The sequence below is a fragment of the Oncorhynchus mykiss genome, chromosome 25 (genome assembly GCF_057628025.1).
Source record: "Oncorhynchus mykiss isolate SJ-2025 chromosome 25, ASM5762802v1, whole genome shotgun sequence".
In the NCBI taxonomy this organism is placed as follows: Eukaryota; Metazoa; Chordata; class Actinopteri; order Salmoniformes; family Salmonidae; genus Oncorhynchus; species Oncorhynchus mykiss.
The window spans coordinates 55,396,366-55,419,517 of record NC_143046.1 but is presented as its reverse complement, the minus strand read 5'-3'; the positions used below and the strand labels follow the sequence as shown (position 1 = coordinate 55,419,517).

Genomic DNA, 23,152 nt, shown 5'->3' with positions numbered 1-23,152 from the left:
TTGTGATTAACAAATATCATTCTTTATCATGCAATGTCATCTTTATTTTTTTTTTTTTTTTTGCGATACATTACATACAGAGACAGATGTAACACACTGCAAATAGTAGTAACTGTATTCATAAATTCCCCACATTTCACTCAAAGTGCTAAATTCCAAATACTACACGAAAGTGCAAATAAGCCTCTTGGATGGTGAACAGAACATGTAAAAAATTGGATAACAGGACATATAAGGAAAAACTAACAAATCTGGACATACAAAAAGCAAGTTATTATTATCCGGTGAGTGATTAAATAGTTGTCCCTGTAGAGTAGCTGTGTTGTGTAATTTTACTACTAATTAAAGGTACAGTACACAAACGCCTCAAGGTATACAGTGGGGAAAAAAGTATTTAGTCAGCCACGAATTGTGAAAGTTCCCCCACTTAAAAAGATGAGAGAGGCCTGTAATTTTCATCATAGGTACACTTCAACTATGACAGACAAAATGAGTAAAAAAAATCCAGAAAATCACATTGTAGGATTTTTTTATGAATTTATTTGCAAATTATGGTGGAAAATAAGTATTTGGTCACCTACAAACAAGCAGGATTTCTGGCTCTCACAGACCTGTAAATTCTTCTTTAAGAGGCTCCTCTGTCCTCCACTCGTTACCTGTATTAATGGCACCTGTTTGAACTTGTTATCAGTATAAAATACACCTGTCCACAACCTCAAACAGTCACACTCCAAACTCCACTATGGCCAAGACCAAAGAGCTGTCAAAGGACACCAGAAATAAAATTGTGGACCTGCACCAGGCTGGGAAGACTGAATCTGCAATAGGTAAGCAGCTTGGTTTGAAGAAATCAACTGTGGGAGCAATTATTAGGAAATGGAAGACATACAAGACCACTGATAATCTCTCTCGATCTGGGGCTCCACGCAAGATCTCACCCCGTGGGGTCAAAATGATCACAAGAACGGTGAGCAAAAATCCCAGAACCACACAGGGGGACCTAGTGAATGACCTGCTGAGAGCTGGGACCAAAGTAACAAAGCCTACCATCAGTAACACACCTTGCCGCCAGGGACTCAAATCCTGCAGTGCCAGACATGTCCCCCTGCTTAAGCCAGTACATGTCCAGGCCCGTCTGAAGTTTGCTGGAGAGCATTTGGATGATCGAGAAGAAGATTGGGAGAATGTCATATGGTCAGATGAAACTAAAATAGAACGTTTTGGTAAAAACTCAACTTGTCAACTTGAGGACAAAGAATGCTGAGTTGCATCCAAAGAACATCATACCTACTGTGAAGCATGGGGGTGGAAACATCATGCTTTGGGGCTGTTTTTCTGCAAAGGGACCAGGAAGACTGATCCGTGTAAAGGAAAAAATGAATGGGGCCATGTATCGTGAGATTTTGAGTGAAAACCTCCTTCTATCAGCAATGGAATTGAAGATGAAACGTGGCTGGGTCTTTCAGCATGACAATGATCCCAAACACACCGCCCGGGCAACGAAGGAGTGGCTTCATAAGAAGCATTTCAAGGTCCTGGAGTGGCCTAGCCAGTCTCCAGATCTCAACCCTATAGAAAATCTTTGGAGGGAGTTGAAAGTCTGTGTTGCCCAGCAACAGCCCGAAAACATCACTGCTCTAGAGGAGATCTGCATGGAGGAATGGGCCAAAATACCAGCAATAGTGTGTGAAAACCTTGTGAAGACTAACAGAAAACGTTTGACCTCTGTCATTGCCAACAAAGGGTATATAACAAAGTATTGAGATAAACTTTTGTTATTGACCAAATACTTTTTCCACATTTTGTCTGTCATAGTTGAAGTGTACCTATGATGAAAATTACAGGCCTCTCTCATCTTTTTAAGTGGGAGAACTTGCACAATTGGTGGATGACTAAATACTTTTTTGCGCCACTATAGCAGTAAAAGATTCCAACATAACTTTTACAATATCATAAATATTTAAGTGTAAAGTGCAGTTATACAGGCGGAAACTATTTTTTTAATAAAAAAAACATACAGAAAATACATACAGAAGTGTAGCAATAACTGATTATAATGTGTGGATCACCACTCGAGCCGCATGTCAGCTTTGCTCCACACATATTTCCCTCCTCTCTTTAGGAACATCTTCTCGTCAAAGCCACTGAACTGAAAGGCCTCTTCCACGCCAACATCAAGGATGGACTTGGATGGATCTTTCCTCCCCTCTCGGCAATCCAGGAAACGCATAAGCATTTAGAACATGAAGAATCATTTATAAAGAATTGTATAAGCATTTAGAAAGGCTTAATCCTGAAAGTTATTATAAAGGGTCACCAACTGGTCATAGAAGAGCTTCTTGACAATCTAGTCCATTATCAAAATATCACTGCTATAAAACCTCATACCTAATACATAAATATAAAATATATGCAAAACGGCATCTTATTTCACCCTTCTTAGAGCCTGTAAATCCACTCTGATCAAGGTACATGTCTATACAACTCAAAGCATTTAGACAGCTGTTCAATAGTTCTGATGGACGAGGACTGTCTCCTTTAAAGGGCATGCTAAGACTGAATGTAGAGTGAGTATCATGTAAAATAACAGATTAATAAAAAGGCCTGACATATTCATCCAGAATGAGGTAGGAAGCTCTCATCTGACAAGACAGGACAAAAAGGAAACGTTTTAATGTCACAACTATGTTGTATTACAATGTTGTCCATTGAGGGTACTACATGCAACCTAAAGAAGGTTCTACCTGGAACCAAAAATGGTTCTCCTATAGGGACAGCAGAAGAACCCTTTTGGAACCCTTTTTTCTAATAGTGTACTTTAAACCTTAGTAGCATTTGGAAACAAATTTAATGGAGTAGTAGTTGTTGAACCATCATAATATCAATAAATGACAATAAAAAAATATAATATTGTCTTAAGTCCAGTCCCATACCTTCTGATTGGCCTCTGGTACCAGGCAGCTAATGCTGCTGTGCCTTTCCAGGAAGACCTGAAAATGCTGGTCGCTGATGAGAAACCTCTCTGCTTCCCTCAGACTGTTCTTGCCATCGATCAGCAGACACTGGAACACCTATACAGCACACACAGTGAAGTCAAGGCCATACAACTCATTTGTTACATCTATGGTATGAGAAGACACCTCTATTCACAGATACAGCATTACTGGTGTGTAATGTTAATGCATTGGAACACCCTAACCTTCCAGCTTACAGGGTTGAGTTCTGTGATGTTTTCTCTCATGTCTTCATCCACATTGAAGGTGTTGATCACAGAGTTGATTTTCAACGCCACTTTGTACTTCTGGCACCACTCACAGACCTTGAAGAGGTTGTCCAGGTGGCTCTTCCTGCCCTGGGCTCTGCCAAATGTCTGGATGGTGTCCTTGTCAAAGCTGTCACAGGAATTGGCCAGAATGTCCTGGTATTCGCCAAGGAGAGTTTTGGTGATAAAACTGACATCATCTCTCAAAGAATGTTATTTTGAAACACCAATGAATTCAAAATGTATTCATATCCAGACATCCATGTGATTGTTTATATTTATTGAAGTGAAAATATCAACAAGTCGTTTTTAAAAACACTTTGATGGTCAACTGCGAGGCCTTTCAAATAAAAAGTGTGAAATGCTTCTCTGAGTTCGCTTTTTGTGACCTCATATCAAAACTAACCCAGTGCTGACATCTAGTGTAAATAACATTAACTTGTTTTTTTCCCTGAGGATAACGTGGTTTGTTTGTTTATGATGGGTGCTTTATGATATAATGAAGATCACCGGGGTAACGTTGGTTGGCCTACCATGTTTTATTTTAACACAGAACCTAAAATGAAAACCATCGTTTGGAACCACTTCTTTGTGATCATGCTGCCATTGCTGACAATACTGACACTTGGGAGCTGGAGTTCATGTTTGCACTATTGGACTAATTTCCCCAAGAAATCATCTCTATCGTGTATGACATTAATAAACACTGAATATAATATTCAATTAGATAGAAATAGGCTGTAATACTAATCTAATAACATATAATGTGAATTGAAATAGGGAATTTTAAAATGCATAAATATAATCTTGGGGCAAATTTACCAGATTCATTGAGAAGCTGTAAAACTATCTTTGCTTCCTCAATGAGTAGGACCAAATATAATTGACACTTGGGTTGATTTTCCCTGTAGAAGAGAACTGTGATACGACGTGCACCTGCTGTCCTCGCACATTGATCCATGCCAGGCCAGGACAATTGCAAAGATGCACTGGAGGAAACTTATGCAGAACAGTAGGAACATCTTCACAAACACGACTTGAGTAGAGAACAATATTACTAGTCTTCAAGCTGTCCTGTCCTGTAGAAACTTCTGATGTAGGGCTAACACAACTCCGCAATAAATGAAGCGTCTCCTAGCGTTGTAATGTAACTGATCTTCATAACGTCACCTGAGCAGTTTCTATTCCAAAATTGAATAGGCCTCCCACAAAAACGGGTTGAATCCACGCCATTTCAACCAAACAATTAAATGTGATCATGTTGAATCAACGTGGATAACTGGTTGGATTTTCAAAAATTGCTTTGAACCTAAATCCAATGTCATGGTCATTTTTTGTTGTCGATTTCACTTTTAATTCACCTTTGACGACTCAACCAAATGTAGGTTAAATCAAAACTAGACGTTGACTGACGTCTGTGCCCAGTGGGCTACCTACTGTATGAGTAGTGGTGCACTCGGCTAAATGACCACCACTGCAGCGCTCTAAAAACTTGAAAATAAAATGAACAATAATGTATTTATTCAAATGCAGTCCTATTACATGCCAACATTCGTTAGTGCTTATAATAAAAAGCCTGCGCTTTGAATAGGCCTTCATACCGTAATAGTGCTAAGCAAATTTGCTGACTCATTTGTGTCATTTAGGTGAGGCCATGGGACAGTAAGTAACAGCCATATTATGATAGGCACACCTTATCACTTTCGTTTTTGGTATTATCAAGTGGCTCGAGTTTCGATTTGCTTGTCAAGCGCCATAAGTTTCGTTTCCCAAATCATGCGTGCCTGTCAGTTGTGATTCAGCTGAAAGTGCATTTCGTTCGTGGTTTGATACAAGATGGCAAGACGCATGATGTCCCGGTTGGGCCAGTGGTCTTCTTCTGTTTTTGCAGTGGACTTCGATACGAACTCTGACCCAATCTACTTCGCCCTAGCAAGCAAGCAGAGCGAGCGGCCACAAGTGTTCAGAGATGTCCTCGCTGATGAAATGTGCTACTCGCTCCATGTGCAGAGCGATGACAAAATTGAAAGAGCAAAGTTTTATGGAGGACTGAAAAAAAAACTTTCAAAAGAGTTACCTCCAGAATGTACGATTTTGGAAATGTCCATATTTCAGCCCAATGTCAAAGATTCTGTCATCAAAGGATATTTTCTAAAAGACGCATCTAAGTCCTCAGCGACTGAACGAGTATTAGGCGAGTTGCTTCGCAATGACCCAGTCTATGTATGCTCCTACTTGTGCGGGGGAGAGGACAGACAGTGGTCGCAACACCTGTGGTCCAATACAGAAGACGGTTGGGTGGAGGTGTTGGAGAAATACTGCGTGGTACCTGCTGAAAAGCCAGTGCATCATCCTTCAACTCTCAACATTATCAACTATGACGTATTCTATAGTTTTGAGGATGCCTACAAAGTTCTGCAACAGGTTTGAATAGTGACACTTTTATGTGTCAAATCAGTTGACACATGTTGCCGTGTATTTGTGCAGTTGTCATTATGTGTATAGAGCTGGCCGGTTTGTAATCCTAAAACCCTCGAAATTAGTTACATCTGGTTTGCGTAGGATTTTGGGTAGTGATGCACCAATTTGACATTTTTGGCCAATACTGTTATCCGTTATTTTCCTTGTATAAAAATAGACACCAATAACCGGTATTTACAATTTTAGCGGCTTTTTAAGCATTCTAGTACAGTTAAATAGTTAACACACACACATGGACGCAGCAGTCTAAGGCACTGCATCTCAGTGCAAGAGGCGTCACTACAGTCCCTGTTTCGTATTCAGTCTTTTTTTTTCTCAACCAGGATTTCTATGGGATGCCGTTTGGGTCTTTGCTAAGGAACTCTGTTTAGGTCTTTGCGTGTCAAAAATAAAACAATGACCAGGCGATAACACTATTTGACATGTCAAATAAGCTTGTTGACCAATCAGGACCTGAATATGACTGCACGTCACATAATAATTTAACGCATTCATAAATTTTTTACATAGTTATTACACATTGATTACACTACGATTCATCGATACGAATGCTATGATGCTGGTAAAGTTGTCTTGCTCACCTACAGTGCTGTTTCAGTAGCTATAGTTAGCTAGCTAACTATATAGCTAGGTGTCATCTAAAATAACCCTAATTTATAAAACAGTTTGTATTTGAATGATGGGGGTCGGACCCATCTATGTGAAGCTAGCCACAATAAGGATTAGCCACAATAGTGGACTTAACGGTTAGTCTTTTTTTTTTTTAAGTATGGCATAATTATACTAATTGTATTAAATTGCATCGCTGTCAATGACACTTTTATTTTGAAGGCAAACTCCAAATTCTACTATTGTGCCTAATCTTTATTGTGGCTAGCTTCACAACACATAACCAACTCCGGTCGAGCCTCATTAGCCAGATGAAGCTAGCTGGCTGTTCATAACGTTAGCTTTGGGCAACAGGGTTAAGTAGCTGGCTAGCTATTTATTTTCATGAACTGAAGCTCAATTTCAATAGGCGAACAACAAGTGGCAACCTAGCTAATACTTACTCACAAGGATTCCTAAGAATAATGACTGCAGTTTCTACTGGTCTTTGTTTACAGGCTGGTTGTATTGGTTCTAGCTAGGTACCAAGCTAAAGCTAGCTACCCCAGAAGTTGCTGTTGAGCAAATTAGGCTTTATTACCAATGCAGTATTGTAAACACATCGTTCGTGGCCGGTGTTTGCTTGTTTGCACACTTTTTTGTACAGCTTTTTGTACAGCTTTCTACTGTATCTTTTTGACATGCGAAGATCCAAATGGCGTTCCATAGTATGTATGTCTTGAAGCTAATAGCAGTGACGCTATTACTGTGTAACTTCGGTAGGGTAACATCTGAAAAATTGCACATTTGGTAGTATGTACCGGTGCCGACCAGTTGGACAAAGCCAACATCACCCATGACAGAGAACGATTGGGCAGTGAATCCCATTATCTCGGCTTTAATGGATTTTGTATTTTGAGTTGTCTCGCTGAAATTTTCTTACTCTTTCAAATGACTGCTCGACTTGTTGACTGCTTGATCCATACAGCAGACATTGTGGGCTGGGCTATGAATGTTGTGTTGCACGTGTAGCTCAAAATTATACGTGGCGTCATTACGGCATGTATCTACGTTATATAGGTACGCCCGTCAGCTTTGACATCGGGTTTTGCACATCTGCATTAACCTAGACATACCGATGGTGGCATTTTTAGCTAATATCGTCCAATTCCGATATGTTCACCGATATATCGTGCATCCCTAGTTTTGGGATAAATGCTGAAAATATGTGCTTTCGTAAATTCTCTCTGGGTATCTACTCCGATTTCAGAGCACTCTCGAATGAGTGTGCCAGAGCACAGAATAACTGATGACTATACGAACGCACAACGAACTGTGTCAGTAAACATCTCCAAAAAAACACCAGAGTGAATTTACAAAAGTAAATTCAGTTTGGCTATGTACCAGTTTCAGAGCAGTCTCTCGTTTGAGTGTGCCGGAGCTCAGAATAACTGATTAATGAATGAATGTGCAACACCCGTTGAATATGACAGGTGTCAGTAAAGGTTGACAACAAAATAAAATAATTCAGTTGTTGCTAGTGTAACCGGTGTGAAATGGCTAGCTAGTTAGTGGGGTGCGCACTAATAGCGTTTCAATCTGCGACGTTACTCGCACTGAGACCTTGAAGTAGTTGTTTCTCTTGCTCTGCAAGGGCCGTGTTTTTTGTGCAGCAATGGGTAACGGTGCTTCGAGGATGACTGTTGTCGATGTATGCAGAGGGTCCCTGGTTTGAGCCCGGGTAGGGGCGAGGAGAGAGATTGAAGCAACACTGTTACATTGGTGCCGTGACCCGGATCACTGGTTGCTGCAGAAAAGGAGGTCAAAAGGGGGTTGAGTTACATGCGTAACCCTTGTGAAATGGCTAGCTAGTTAGCGGGGTGTGTACTAATAGCGTTTCAATCGGTGACGTCACTCGCTCTGAGACCTTGAAGTAGTTGTTTCCCTAGCTCTGCAAGGCCGCTTTTTTTGTGGAGCGGTGGATAATGGTGCTTCGAGGGTGACTGTTGTCGATGTGTGCAGAGGGTCCCTGGTTCAAGCCCGGGAAGGGGCGAGAAGAGGGACGGAAGCAACACTGTTACACTTATATATCCGTGAACATATCGGATGTCTAGTTTAAAGCCGATGTCAAAAACCGATGTCAAAGCTACCGTGCATACCTATATAACGTAGGTACATGACATAATAACGCCATGTAAAATGTTGCGCTAGACGTGCAACACAGCATTTCTAACCTAGCCCACACAATGTCTGCTGTGTGGATCGAGCAGTCAACAGGTCGAGCAGTCATTTGAAAGAGTAAGAACATTTCAGAGAGTCAACTTAAAGGCAAAATCAATCAAAGTGAAGATACTGGAATTCATTGCCCTTGACAATCAATCATTCTCTGTTGTTGGTGATGTTGGCTTTCGCCGACTGGTCGAGCACCGGTTAACACTACCAAGTCCGTTATTTTTCAGATGTTGCCCTACTGGAGTTACTACTGGAGTTACACAGTAATACCATCACTGCAATTAGCTTCAAGACATACATACTATGGAACGCCAATTGGGTCTTTGCATGTCAAAAAATATATAGTAGCACTGTCAAAGCTGTACAAAAACGTCTGCAAACAAGCAAACACCGGCCACGAATGGTATGTTTACAATACTGCATTGGTAATAAAGCATAATTTATTCGACCGCAACTTCTGGGGTAACTAGCTTTAGCTTGCTACCTAGCTAGCACCAATACAACCAGCCTGAAAACAATAACCAGTTGAAACTTTAGTCATTTTCCTTATTCTTAGCAATGTATTTCACTGAAAGAATAAACGTTTTGTTTTCTAAATTATAGTTTCCAGATAGTTTCCTCGTATTTATGTGTGTTTATTATACTATAATTAAGTCTTTGATTTCATATTTGATAGAGCAGTCTGACTGAGTGGTGGTAGGCAGCAGCAGGCTCGTAAGCATTCATTCAAACAGCACTTTTGCCACCTGCGTTTGCCAGCAGCTCTTCGCTGTACTTCAAGCATTGCGTTGTTTATGACTTCAAGCCTATCAACTCCTGAGATTAGGCTGGCAATACTATAGTGCCTATAAGAACATCCAATGGTCAAAGGTATATGAAATACAAATGATGTAGAGAGAAATAGTCCTATAATTCCTATAATAACTACAACCTAAAACTTCTTAACTGGGAATATTGAAGACTCATGTTGCTCATGTTCTGAGCAAGGAACTTAAACGTTAGCTTTTTTACATGGCACGTATTGCACTTTTACTTTCTTCTCCAACACTGTGTTTTTGCATTATTTAAACCAAATTGACCATGTTCATTATTTATTTGCAACTAAATAGATTTTATTTATGTTTTATATTAAGTTAAAATAAAAGTGTTCATTCAGTATTGTTGTAATTGTCATTATTACAAATATATGTATAAAAATCGGCTGATTAATCGGTATCAGATTTTTTTGGTACTCCAATAATCGGTATCAGTATCGGCATTGAAAAATCATAATCGGTCGACCTCTAATAGAAATCCTGGTTGAGAAGGAAACGACTGAAATGAACAATGAAACAGCACAGCAAGTAAGTGAAAGAAATAGGTTTTGATTATGTTTTACTGGTAATGGGGACATACGTAAATGCCACCAAAATATTTTTTGGGTCAGTGTGTGTGTGTGTGTGTAACCTTTATTTAACTAAGCAAGTCAGTTAAGAACAAATTCTTATTTACAATGACGGCCCGGACGACGCTGGGCCAATTGTGCGCCGCCCTATGGGACTCCCAATCACGGCCGGAGGTGATACAGCCTGGATTCGAATCAGGGACTATAGTGACGCCTCTTGCACTGAGATGCAGTGCCTTAGACTGCTGCATCCATGTGTGCATGTTAACTATTTAACTGTACTAGAATGCTAAAAAGGCAGCAAAAATGTTGAATATCAGATATCAGTATTGGCCAAAAGTTTAATGTCAGTACATCACTAGTTACACTAGCAGCACAGTTACAGTCACTAACACGCTACTATGAAAACAGTCTTAACCAGCTCTGCTAGTTTGAGTAAAATAGTCAGAGTGAGTAAAATAGTCAGAGTGAGGTTTTCTCTCATTTGTGTCTGGAAGTAACTAGCAAGCTTGCCAACTTTAACCAGTTAGCTTTGGTGCTTGACTGCTGTTGTGAGGTCAGAACGCTCGGATCAACCCTACTCCTCGACCAGAGTCCAGTGTGTGCTCTGAAGGCTCCAAGAGAGAAATGCTCTGAATTTATGAACTGACAATCTGACAACGCTCTGAATTTACAGACAGGGCCAGCACTGGACATTCTGCCGCACTGCAGCCCCCTCTCCTATCCCAGCTAAACTGTGTACAGCAGGGGTCGGCAATAGGTTTTGCTTTGGCCCAACTTTTTTCTCAGCTGAAAGTCTCAGGAACTGAGCATAATAGCGTCCCAATTCATAGGCGTATGCTGCAAATTAAATAAGATTTTTAACACATCTGATTAATAGGCTATGTAACCAGTTAAATGTCAATGACATAGCCTAATATAGATTACGTTGATGAAATCACCAATGACTCTATTAAAATCATTTTGTATATTTCTTTGTGTGTTGATTAGGGAAAAACCTGCTTGCAATCAAGAGAAAATGCTGCGCTGAAAAAGTCTCAAAAGAAAGGTGGATAGTGAAAATGGGGAAGAACGGACAGAGAAATAGGCATTCTTACCATATATTTCCCATGTCAAACCAGAGTGTCTTGTTTGCAATGCTGTTTTTCAAATAATTAATTCTTAGACATCCTTATGAATCTAAGCATGGCACTTTCAAAAGTTACCTCTCCACCCAGACAGAGGCTCTATCGATGCAGAAAAATGGAAGCTTCAACTGCTGGCTACTTGTCTATTGCATAACCCAGCAACAGAAGTGCTTCCCTAAAAGCTTCCTGGGTTTAAGCAAACATCTTCTCTTTTCAGAAAGTGAAAAGCTCAATTAATAGGGACAGAATAGCAAAGTCATTTAAAACAAAAAATCTCCTCGAATATTATAAGCTGCAGCTCAGCCTCAGAATGTCATAGAGAGTCATCAATATATCCCTTTTTGCATCGGAGTCACGTCCTTCGCGGCCATTTTAAAACTCGTTTCTACCATAAGGCATCATCGAGTTAAGCATTGTTATAGAACGCTTTATTTAATCTGGATACTTTTTATGTATTTATTTCAAAATATAAAGCAAACAATAGATATCCTTTTTGCTCTTTTCCTTAACAAAGGGTATGGGATACCCTCACTCAATTCGAGCCCTGGTTTTTAAGGATTGCATGTGACAGTATTGGAGGATTTGGCTATACCGACATCTATGGATATCATAACTGTGTCTGTTAAAAAGGTAGGCCCACCACGTATTTTTTTTAATAGAAAGACATAGGCTCCAATTATCTATGTAATTCTATGATTAGCCTGGTAGAAAATGTGGGTGCGCGCGTGCACATATAGGAGGTCCCTTACCGGGCAGAAGGGAAATTTTACTTTAACATCTGCAGTGGAGAGTTACAATGTTGCAATAACTATGCAGCCAGCTGCCTATAGTAGGAAACAGAGTTTCTTACTAATAATATGCCAGCTGTTATCTATCACACATGGTACCATCCCACAATTGTTACAATTACAATAAAAATAACACTTTTATTCAACGTATAGTTTAATATTCCTGTAGAACTGTAAAAAGAGTGAGATCATTTGAGCTTTGATAAATGCGTGGCGGGCCTCGTTTCATTGGAGCAGTGTTAAATAAGGCCTGTGTTATTGACCCAGGCTTAACTCATTTTGTTTGTTTACATCTCGAATTTGATTGTCCAACATTAGTTTCAGCATTTATTTATTTCGTGGCCCGCCTAGAGTGGCCTGCAGGCTGACATCGGTTGTTAGTTAAACGGTGTATCCTCCGACACATTGGTGCGGCTGGCTTCCAGGTTAAGCAAGCGGGTGTTAAGGAGCGTGGCTTGGCGGGTCATGTTTCGGAGGAGGCATGACTCGACCTTCTCCTCTCGGCAGCCCGTGGTGGAGTTCCAGCGACGAGACAAGATCATTATCACGAAAAAGGGGGTAAAAATGTCACCTTGTCCGATAGGGATTTACACGGTAATCAAAATGTCACCTTGTCTGAGAGGGATTTACACGGTTATCAAAATGTCACCTTGTCCGAGAGGGATTTACACGGTTATCAAAATGTCACCTTGTCCGAGAGGGATTTACACGGTTATCAAAATGTCACCTTGTCTGAGAGGGATTTACACGGTTATCAAAATGTCACCTTGTCCGAGAGGGATTTACACGGTTATCAAAATGTCTTGTCACCTTGTCCGAGAGGGATTTACACGGTTATCAAAATGTCACCTTGTCCGAGATGGATTTACACGGTTATCAAAATGTCACCTTGTCCGAGAGGGATTTACACGGTTATCAAAATGTCACCTTGTCCGAGAGGGATTTACACGGTTATCAAAATGTCACCTTGTCTGAGAGGGATTTACACGGTTATCAAAATGTCACCTTGTCCGAGAGGGATTTACACGGTTATCAAAATGTCTTGTCACCTTGTCCGAGAGGGATTTACACGGTTATCAAAATGTCACCTTGTCCGAGATGGATTTACACGGTTATCAAAATGTCGCGCCAGGGTAAACCTACACGAAACACAGCTTATTTGAAGTGTTTCTAAAATCCACAATGGATAAAATGAATGGTGGAAAAACTATTGGAACCATTTCCGTGTTTGAGTATGGGTATTATGACTCATGCTGTGGTAAACTATATAAGCCTGCGTAATACTGTGTGCAGTCAGGGACAAAATAAAAACCTAGCAATGTCACACTCCAGTGGTGGAGAAAGGAATAACATGATATTCACACAGGCCAACTACAACCTTATCTCATCTCCATCTACTTTGCTCCTCATCTGTAGTGTGTTGACATCATCCCGGAGTCCAAGGCAGTGCTGGAGCTTGTGGACCAGCGACTCGAGTCTAAGGAGAAAACGGACTTTCCTGTTATTGTCATAGAGGGATTGGATGCTACAGGTTAACACCATTACTACTTCACTATTGTCCTTGCCAATTCAATGTGGCCGATTGTATACGGCCAGGAGTTTTCCTTTCCTTTCGATCAGGAAAAACTCAGGTCATACAAAACTGAATGCTCTTTCAGTCAGTTACAATGCTTTTTTTCCTTCTCTAATTTCTCTCTATTCCCACTACTGCTCAGGGAAAACCACTCTGACTGAGTCCCTGACGGAGGCACTGGGGGCCACTCTCCTGAAGTCCCCTCCGCAGTGTCTGTCCCCATGGAGGGCCCGCTTCGACACTGAGCCCCCCCTCATCCGCAGGGCCTTCTACGCCCTTGGGAATTACCTGACAGCAGGACAGATAGGCCAGGAGGCCAGACAAGCACCTGTCATTGTAGACAGGTAAGGGCAGGATGAAATAGCTTTGGTGTTGTAGCAAGTTTGATGAGTTGGGATATGTCATCTCTTCTGAATGTATGGCTGTGTCTGAAATCTGTTTTGCCTACTTCTTACTAAAACGACACATCGTGTACTAACCCTCAGTGGCTGTCGGTGCCGTTTAAGATGAGGGAGGAAAATCGTATTTTTTTTAGGAGCATGAACTTGTTTTTATTACAGCATATTGGATGATTCATATTCCATTCACCCAGCTCACTGTAACATCCATAGGTTTAGGCTGCTACATGATACTCAACTTCTCCCTATACCAATCATGAGGGGACTGCAACCTAGCCTACGAATGAAAGTTCATAATTGTTATTTTTCATTTTTATGAGCGTTTACCGTATGCTTACACCAGAGATCTGTATATAATGATGAGATGCACGCCTCCGCCCTAACAATGGGAGTCGTTGTCCCAAAGACGGGGAGGCAGGCGACAAGCTTCGGTCCAAAATAAATATCCCATGCTATAAAACGTTCTATTTTCACATACCCAAACAGCCTACTGTTTAGAAAGCAAGTAGAGGTATTCGGACACGGCATTGTATGGTGAAAATCGTATGTGTAACTGCCTTAGTAGGCTATGCCACTTTAATGTCATAAAAAAAAAAGCACAGCAAAGGTTCCAATTTTCAACATAGCTGTGAATGAACCACCAAACAACACCAGTAGACCAGACATAGTCTCTGGTCTTTGAGGCTCACAACAACCCACTATCTCCCTATACTCTCCATTCCTCCCAGGTACTGGCACAGCACAGCAGCCTACGCCATTGCCACGGCGGTGGGTGGTAAGCTGGGTAACCTGCCCCAGGCTGGCAGTGAGGTGTATGGCTGGCCAGGGGACCTCCTGAGGCCCAGCCTGGTGCTGATGCTCAGCCTCAGCTCACAGGAGAGGATGAGGAGGCTACAGGTCAGAGGTCAGGACAAGACCATGGAGGAGGAGGAGCTGGAGGCCAATCACCTGTTCAGACAGAAGTAAGATTTCTTGTGCAGAGCCTGTGGTCTAGTGGGAACACACCTGTCTCAAGCGCACATGTCGACCGCAGAGGCCGAGGTTTGATCTCTGTGTCCAACCTTCCTACAGTGTCTCCCCTTCATCTATCCCCCCTCTACTTTAACCAAAAAAGTAAGATGACTGAAATTCAGACGAAACTATACTTCAAGTTTACCACTGTATTAGAATGTGATACAGCTCACAATACTGAAGTGAGTAGATATATAGTAGTACATATTACATGTTCTACTCCAACATATTGACAGCACCTACTGTTTCGGTGTATGTATAAAGATGTGGGGAACGCACACACTTTGCAGCGGTTTATTAACAGACCTTACACACTGCTGAATTGAAGTGGTCAGATGAGCATCACTAACTGTGATCTGCACGCACACACACACACACACAGTCTTGTTTAACCAACCTAGGGGGCACATACAATTGATTCCCATTGAAAATCCTACTTTCCTGAACCTAACTTCTAATTCTAACCATAAACCCCCTAGAATGAACCCTTTTCCTTGTGGGGACTGACAAAATGTCCCCAGTTGGTTAAATTTTGGTTTGTTTACTATTCTGGTTCCCACAAGTTTAGTTAAACATGTCCACACCCTATACACACCCTATACACACACACAGACACACACACACACACACACACACACACACACACTACTGTACCTAATTGAGTGGACATCAGGTCCTACTCCGTCTTAGTCTGACCCATCAAACACTTAACAATCAGTTCCCATCCCGAGGGGAACCATCTGATGAGGAAAGAACAAGTGATTTGTTGCTGAGTTGGTCTGCTCCATTACGCACTGCTAGTAGTCAGACTGGTCGATGGCAACTTTCGTTCATTCTACCCGCTGACATCCTGGGCTTTGTCCCAAATGGCACCCTATTCCCTACATAGTGCACTACCTTTGACCTCGGCCTTTTGGGCTCTGGTCAAAAGTAGTGCCCCATATAGGGAATAGGGTGCCATTTGGGATGAATGCTTTTCACATGGACTCACCAGATATTCAATGAGCAGTCATTATCCTCAAGGAAGACAGCTGTTGATCACTGTTGACAGTCTGGACTCTGGCTCTCAGTCCATCACCTGTCCAAACCTCTGGCATGATGATTGTGTGCTGTCAGTTGTTGTTTTATAATCTTCTAGAACATTGTTCTTACTATTGCTCAATGTCCACTATGGCCATATGTTTTGGTACTTATTATGTGAAATATATTACGGTATATGGATGAACCAGGCAAAGGCATAGCAATTTGCAGTCTAAAATTGACATACAACTATCAAAAACCATTGTGATCATTATTTTATAGCTTTACTCATCCTTATGGCCCTTAGCTTTTTCCTGGTTAGTTCATGTGATCAGGAAAAGCAATTAATTTGGTATACCATCTCAAAGGTACTGCTGACCCAGATTTTAAGTGCTTTGTTAATTTGTGGGACATAATTACTTATTCTCTTTGTCTGCAGAGTGGAGGAGGCTTACCAGCGGATTGAGGGCCCGGCCTGCATCACTGTGGATGCCAGTCCTTCTCCAGACCAAGTGCTCCAACAAGTGCTACTTTTAATTAGGGAAAAATGCCACTTGTAAACAGCTCCTCTCCTCCTCTCCCAGTCTTGCCCCAGATGGCTAATATTCTGTTGTGGTCCACTAGGTGGTAGTAGAGTGCCATTGATTTGACAGAGGCAGGGCTAGTGAGAAGAGGGCAGGGTGTAGTAGAGGATCTGGACTGTGGATAAGCCTCATATGGCAAAGGGCCAGTACTACACACTCACACACACACAATCATGCCTGCACACAGTAGCACACAGTCTCTCTCCTTCACACACACACGCACACAGATAGAACCAAGACCCCGACCAGTGCATGTCACAACATGCCCTATTCTGTATGACTGCCATCAGTGAGATGAGGAGAAACGTTATTATGAATGCCATTGTGTTCTGTCAGTAGTGATACTTAGGGATATGCAGCCAGACAGCCCGCGGTGACAACCATTTTTATTAGGCCTGAGATTCAGGAAATGAAAGGGAGGGTTTGTATAGCCATCAGTCACTTCTATTTCATTGAAACGTATGGGCCAGCAGCTAACTCTACATTTTCCTTTTGAAGTAGCTATATGGACCCAGGGATTAAAACGCACACACAGAGCAATATGATACATTTCACATTACAATAACACTGCTCATTTGTTTGAGTACTATTTCAAATTAAAGGAAACATATTGAATATACCAGGCATCTGGCTCTGAGCTGTTCTTGTCCGAGTGTCTTATATAAGGAGTATTATACAGTGCAATGTCAGTGTTTTCTTTATGCACAGGTACTCTGATGCTTTGATGCAGGTCGTTGTCAACTACAATGTAAGTGAGTGAGCTGTGCATTTGAAAAGCACACCTCACCTCTGTGACAGATGCCATGTATTGCGCCACTGAGAATGACTGCATATGAGGCAGTGAAAGCAGTGTACATTATGTGCTTATGAAAATGCAAACTGTGCACTCATGCACATACACACACGTGCACACACACACACAATGTACACAAAAACATATGCACACAAACACTCTTTCTCTCCTCTCCCTCTTCGCTCTCTGTATCTCTCCCTTCCCTCTATCACCAATGCACACACACACCCACACTTGAACATATACAGTAACTAATTTATGCTGTAGGAAGCTGTATTTGGTCAGTGATGGGAAGATTAATTAAGAGGTTTTAGTTCATATGATCTTGGCAAGACTGTGGGCCGGAGAAGACAGAGTGACCCATCTCTTTTACAGTGATGCATCAGCAGAGGCAACCTCTTCTTCCAATTACCGCGCTCAGTGTTTTCAATGGCCGGAGAGATGCTATCATTTTGAATACTAACATCCAGAATTATTTTTGTAACATATATTCCTGGGAATTATATTATGTTTGTTGAAATTATTCAGGTAGGGCAAGTCTGTGCAGTATAGTCCGAAACAATTGGTGTTACAAGGAGTGAAAATTGTATCAGCCTCCAGGCATTTTATACGTTTCCAGGGCGGCGTTTCCAATTGTTTACTGCAAGTCTGACTAAAAATGTATTGGATTTCAGCAGTTACTCAGAGAAAAAGCTCTGCTCATGTTTATAGATATTCCTTTCAAATCTAAAATGTAAAACTGAGTAGCACAGCTTCTGTCTCAAGAGTTCACTAAAGTTCTGCGGTGGGAGAGCAGAACAGCTGGAGCCAGTAATGCCACAGGCCAATCGACTTTGGCGTCGTGTGTCATAGGCTCAAGGCAGAACTGTATAGTTATGTGGTAGTAGCATGATGTCGAACACATTTCGTAGATGTTGTTCATTTCTCGTCATTCTTGGCTGCAGAACATTCAACAGTGATGTTACTGAATGTTCCACCCCAAGGCTTAATGTAGTCCTGAGCAATGTACGTTACATCCAAACAAGATGGCGCTATCACACAAAGATCCAACTTTTGTTTTCGTGAAGAAAAAAAAGCGAATAACTAAATTCAAGGGAACATTTCAGTCCATAAACGTACACTTTTGGAAATATAGGTTTAGTTTTGTTCCAAAACGGGGTACAACTGCTTGTCATTAGCGTGCTACACTGTAAGGTCCTTCTTTTTACTTTTAGTTATAGGTACATGATTGTACCCCAGGTCATACCTCAGATAGTACCTTTCTCCACAGGTACAAAAGCATAATTTTTGCTTTTATATAGTACCACCACAGTAACAAAGCCATTTGTTCCTTGTAAGTGGCAAACATCTACCGTGGACCACTTAAATTGGTAAAACACTGCTTACCCCTCCCGTTTCCAGGAATTTCCCAACTAGGATTTTGCAACCCTTACTGCTTAGGCTTGCAAAACAACCCTAACAACCCTAACCCTAACCAGGTCTGTGCTGCCAATGACTGGAACGAAATGCCAAAATCACTGAAGTTGGAGACTTGTATCTCCCCGACTAACTTCAAGCATCAGAGCAGCTTACTGATCGCTGCAGGTGTACACAGCCCATCTGTAAATAGCCCATCCAACCAACTACCTACCTCATCCCCATATTTGTTTTTGTTTTTCTGCTCTTTTGCACACCAGTATTTCTACTTGCACATCCTCATCCGCACATCTATCACTCCAGTGGTAATTGCTAAATTGTAATTACTTCGCCACTATGGCCTATTTTATTGCCTTACCTCCTTACTTAATTTGCACACACTGTATACAGATTTTTCTATTGTGTTATTGACTGTACGTTTGTTTATCCCATGTGTAACACTGTGTTGTTGTTTTTGTCGCACTGCTATGCTTTATCTTGGCCAGGTCGCAGTTGTAAATGAGAACTTGTTCTCAACTAGCCTACCTGGTTAAATAAAGATGGGAGAAAAAAAAACTAACTGCAAGTCACATTATGCTGGCTTGCTAAGTGATTTGTAATTCCTATTGGAATACAGCCAGAGTTAGCATATCCAACAGTCTGAATTTTTATTCAACCGCAACCTGCATTCATAATGACTGTCAGGGCTAGAAACATTGTGTGGAGACTACCTAAGCCATTTAAAGTGGAACAACCATTTCCATAATGGGTACAAAAAAATCTAACTAACCAATTGGTATTTGTTTAGAAAAACGTATGTTATTTATCTTTGTGTAGCATAAGATAAATCAATCAATCAATGTAGGTGTCACACCCTGACCTTAGTATTCTTTGTTTTCCTTGTTATTTTGGTTAGGTCAGGGTGTGACAAGGGTGATGTATGTGTTTTTTGTCTTATCTAGGGGTTTTGTATGTTTATGGGGCTGTTTCCGTTCTAGGTAAACTGTATGTCTACGGTTGCCTAGATTGGTTCTCAATTAGAGGCAGCTGTCTATCGTTGTCTCTGATTGGGAACCATATTTAGGCAGCCATATTCTGTGGGTACTTGGTGGGTGATTATCTATGTCTGTGTTAGTTGCTTGTGTCAGCACAGTTCTTATGGCGTCACGGTCGTTTATTGTTTTGTATTCAGTGTTCAGTGCTTTCTTTAATTAAAATATCATCATGAACACATACCACACTGCATTTTGGTCCGCTTCTTACGACGATCGTGACAGTAGGTCTACATGCAAAAAACACATATTAAAAACTCAACAACAAAAAAAAATCTACCTGTTAGAGGATACTGGGAAATATGATGATGATGATAATAATTATGGTACAAATTTGCCTTTTTAGGGTACCGCCCCAGTGATGAAGCCATTCGTTTTAGGTGACAAATATGAATAATTGTTGAAATTAAGGATATTGAGGATACACTAAATGCATTGGTACCCTGGGAAACAGAAATATACCTTCACATTGTACCCCTTTTCTTGAGAGTGAGAGTGTGATGATTGTACCTACGGACGTGGATGTCGATTAAGGCAGGCCCCCCCCCCCTGCACCTCTCTGACTCAGACGGGCTGGGTTAAATGCGCAAGACACATTTCAGTTGAACGCATTCAGTTGGACAACTGACTAGGTGTCCACCTTCCCTTTCCTTTCCCTTACAGTATATATTAAAAATATGGAGTGCAAAGATCTAGGATCATTCTCTTTATCCACACATGTACCCTAAAAGATAGTGCCATGTGAGTGTATTACGTTGTACCTCTGAGTGTACTTTGTGCATTGTGATTATTTTGTACCCCAGGGGACGACACCGTACCCTTACTTCCAAGAGTGTAGCACACTGAAGGTTCAGGGGAAAAAAAGAGTCAAACCCAGTGCCCTGCTGGATAAAGGAAGGAGTGGTCTGTCTGAGAAGAACAGGTATAGTCCAGCAATGGGGACCCTTTCCACTACACTACTCCCGTCAACATCTCATCAGCACAACAGAGACCCAGCCGTAGAAAAAAACTCCATTCAAATGACGAAAGATCCAGGCAGCAGCAAAGCAACCCCGGTCCCGTTATAAGTAATAGATCAAATGAAAGCTGTCCCTCAGAACATGAATAATGAGCGTGGTGTGGAGAGGAGGGATGGGGACCGTGATGTGAGGGGAGTGGTGAGGGCATGGGGGGTGGGGGTGGGGATGGTAGTAGGGGAGGGAGAGGGGGGAGTCTGGTGCCCTGGCATGGACCCTTCCACCGGGCTTGGCTGCCAGATATAGCAGTATGGGGACTGACTCATTTGGTGGTGGTGGTGGGGCCGAGTTGGCCCGTGCAGACAGGCAGGGATGGGTTCTGTCTGTCTGGGTAAGGGGAGGCTGGGACAAGGAGGGGGAGATTCCTTGGGCCCCATCATGGCCCTTCAGTGGCTGCACAATCCTTCAGCCCTCCTCAGAATCCTCCAGCTGGCAGGTAGGCCCTGCCTCCCCCTTCCTCCTCCGCTCTGCCCTCTAGACACAGTGGGAGGGTGGCAGCAGCCCCCCACTGGCCCAGCACCATCATCATCTCGGAGGAGGATTAGTGGGGGAGAAACTTCAGTTTTCGATCTGGAGAAGACAACAGTGAGGAACGGGTTTAATTTGATCAAGGGACAGTGTTTTGACATTGATGTATACAGGGGATAGAAGGATTAAAATAAGTGCGTCTTGATATTGTACTGTAAATGACAGAATTATCTTGATTTTCTAGATTCTGGTCACACTTTACATTCATAGACTCTTTATGACATTGTACTAACACTGTAGATAGTCAATATTTAGGGTAATATTCAGTGAACTGTCCTTTTCAAATCAAATCAAATTGTATTTGTCACATGCACCGAATACAACAGGTACCTTACAGTGAAATGCTTACTTACAAGCCCTTAACCAACAAAACAGTTTTAAGAAAAATAAGTGTTAGGAAGGTATTTACTAAAATAAACAGAAATAAAATAATTAAAAAATAAAATAGAAAATAAGAAAATAGAAAAATGACATAACTAAAGAGCAACAATAAAATAACAGTAGCGAGGCTACAGTATATACAGAGTCAATGTGGCTAGTTAATGCACAGGCTAGTTAAGGTAATTGAGGTAATATGTACATATAGGTAGAGAGAGGTAAAGTGACTATGAATAGATAATAAACAGAGAGTAGCAGCAGCGTAAAAATGTGTGTGCGTGGGGGGAGGGGTGGGGTAGCCATTTGATTAGCTGTTCAGGAGTAGAAGCTGTGAAGAAGCCTTTTGGACCCGGGCCAAATCTTTACAGTCTACTAAGGGGGAATATTCAGTGAACTTTACAATACAGAATCTTTATGACACTGTAGATAGTTTTTAGGGACATCTTCTGTGAAGAGTAGGACATTAAGTAGGCCACTAAACATGTATTGTAAATGTTTATCAGCACAGCATTATGACAGCATTTTCTAAACTGCAGATGGGGTTCTTGCTGTTATTTTGTAGGTTTCCTATACCATTATCTTCTGTAGAATGCATTTATTAAACCCCTCTTCATCAACATTTGAATACCTTTCAATTTAAAAAGCTAATTTGATATTTCTGAATGCATAATTCATCACTTTACTTAAAGCTCTGTGTACATATCATTTCTCAGGTAGAGGGTTGGTGCATATGATAAATACCAATCTCATTTCCAGACGTAGTCTAGTCTAGTTTTGATATTTCGGGGGGGATGGATGATGCGGGGTGATGGAATGAAACCTCCCCGGTTGGCTTCCCTGGCGGCTGTCAGAAAGGCTACACCAGGCATTGTTAAATATTTAAACACGCTGTGAGATCTCATTAAAAGCGGCACAACGGCCCACGTTAAGCCCGACACACACAGCGTTCCCTCACACACACACATATACATGCATCCTAGTGCCTAGTTCAATAAAGGTTCAATAAAAATATATAAAATAAATATAGACATGCACACACGGCTCACACACATACACACACACACAGATAGACAGGAAGACATAAACACCCAAACACACAGACATAGACACACACCCGCACACACACGTGCACACACACACACAAACACACACTGAAACCCAGTCATAACTCAGTGGAGTGTGACAAAACACTTATTGCCTATTGCCGTCTCTTGCTCGTGATAAATCCTCATTTCCTGTCAAATAAGGCAGTCTTCAACTGTTCGTCATCATATCTGCGAGATGATTGAGCTTCAGCGGAGCTCTGACAGTGGCAGACAATAAGAAAAACACAAGCCCAAAACATGACAGGCCGACTAGACTAATATTTCCATAACACCGACACAAAAACAAGACGGTAGAACAAACTTTGGCTCTCTGGGGTCTTCTCTCACTCTCTCTACAAAATCTGGGCAATTAATTCTGTGTATAGTTAGGGACTCCCTATTTTTATTCCGGGCTGCCCTCTCAAATAAATTGATTTCCTGTGGTGAGCTTAGAATG

General features: G+C 41.5%; 2 protein-coding genes across 3 annotated transcripts; one reads left to right on the top strand and one right to left on the bottom strand.

Moving 5' to 3' along the window:
- Positions 1–22: 22 nt before the first annotated feature.
- On the bottom strand, positions 23–11,226 carry LOC110504183 (S-adenosylmethionine-dependent nucleotide dehydratase RSAD2). The gene is made up of 4 exons (XM_036962308.2): positions 11,045–11,226; positions 3,200–3,418; positions 2,934–3,071; positions 23–2,642 (listed from the first exon to the last, which is right to left on the bottom strand). The coding sequence occupies exons 1-4, from the start codon at positions 11,045–11,047 to the stop codon at positions 2,592–2,594; spliced, it is 411 nt and encodes a 136-aa protein (XP_036818203.2). The 5' UTR covers positions 11,048–11,226; the 3' UTR covers positions 23–2,591.
- Positions 4,900–17,072, top strand: cmpk2 (cytidine/uridine monophosphate kinase 2). 2 transcript variants are annotated; one of them, XM_021584478.3, is made up of 5 exons: positions 4,900–5,686; positions 13,279–13,393; positions 13,578–13,779; positions 14,562–14,795; positions 16,304–17,072. In XM_021584478.3, the coding sequence occupies exons 1-5, from the start codon at positions 5,099–5,101 to the stop codon at positions 16,422–16,424; spliced, it is 1,260 nt and encodes a 419-aa protein (XP_021440153.3). In that variant the 5' UTR covers positions 4,900–5,098; the 3' UTR covers positions 16,425–17,072. The 2 variants fall into 2 exon arrangements, with proteins under 2 accessions (XP_021440153.3, XP_090076697.1); XM_090220571.1 differs by lacking the exon at positions 4,900–5,686 and adding an exon at positions 11,273–11,704.
- Positions 17,073–23,152: the final 6,080 nt, after the last annotated feature.

What these genes read in the sequence shown, in the direction of transcription:
- cmpk2 (XM_021584478.3), top strand. Translation starts at nt 5,099, where the DNA reads ATGGCAAGACGCATGATGTCCCGGTTGGGCCAGTGGTCTTCTTCTGTT. An exon ending in AGAGGGATTGGATGCTACAG is followed by an intron (nt 13,394 to 13,577) that starts GTTAACACCATT and finishes ACTACTGCTCAG; the next exon opens with GGAAAACCACTCTGACTGAG. An exon ending in AATCACCTGTTCAGACAGAA is followed by an intron (nt 14,796 to 16,303) that starts GTAAGATTTCTT and finishes CTTTGTCTGCAG; the next exon opens with AGTGGAGGAGGCTTACCAGC.
- LOC110504183 (XM_036962308.2), bottom strand. An exon ending in TCAACCCTGTAAGCTGGAAG is followed by an intron (nt 3,072 to 3,199) that starts GTTAGGGTGTTC and finishes TGTGCTGTATAG; the next exon opens with GTGTTCCAGTGTCTGCTGAT. An exon ending in TACCAGAGGCCAATCAGAAG is followed by an intron (nt 2,643 to 2,933) that starts GTATGGGACTGG and finishes CTGTCTTGTCAG; the next exon opens with ATGAGAGCTTCCTACCTCAT.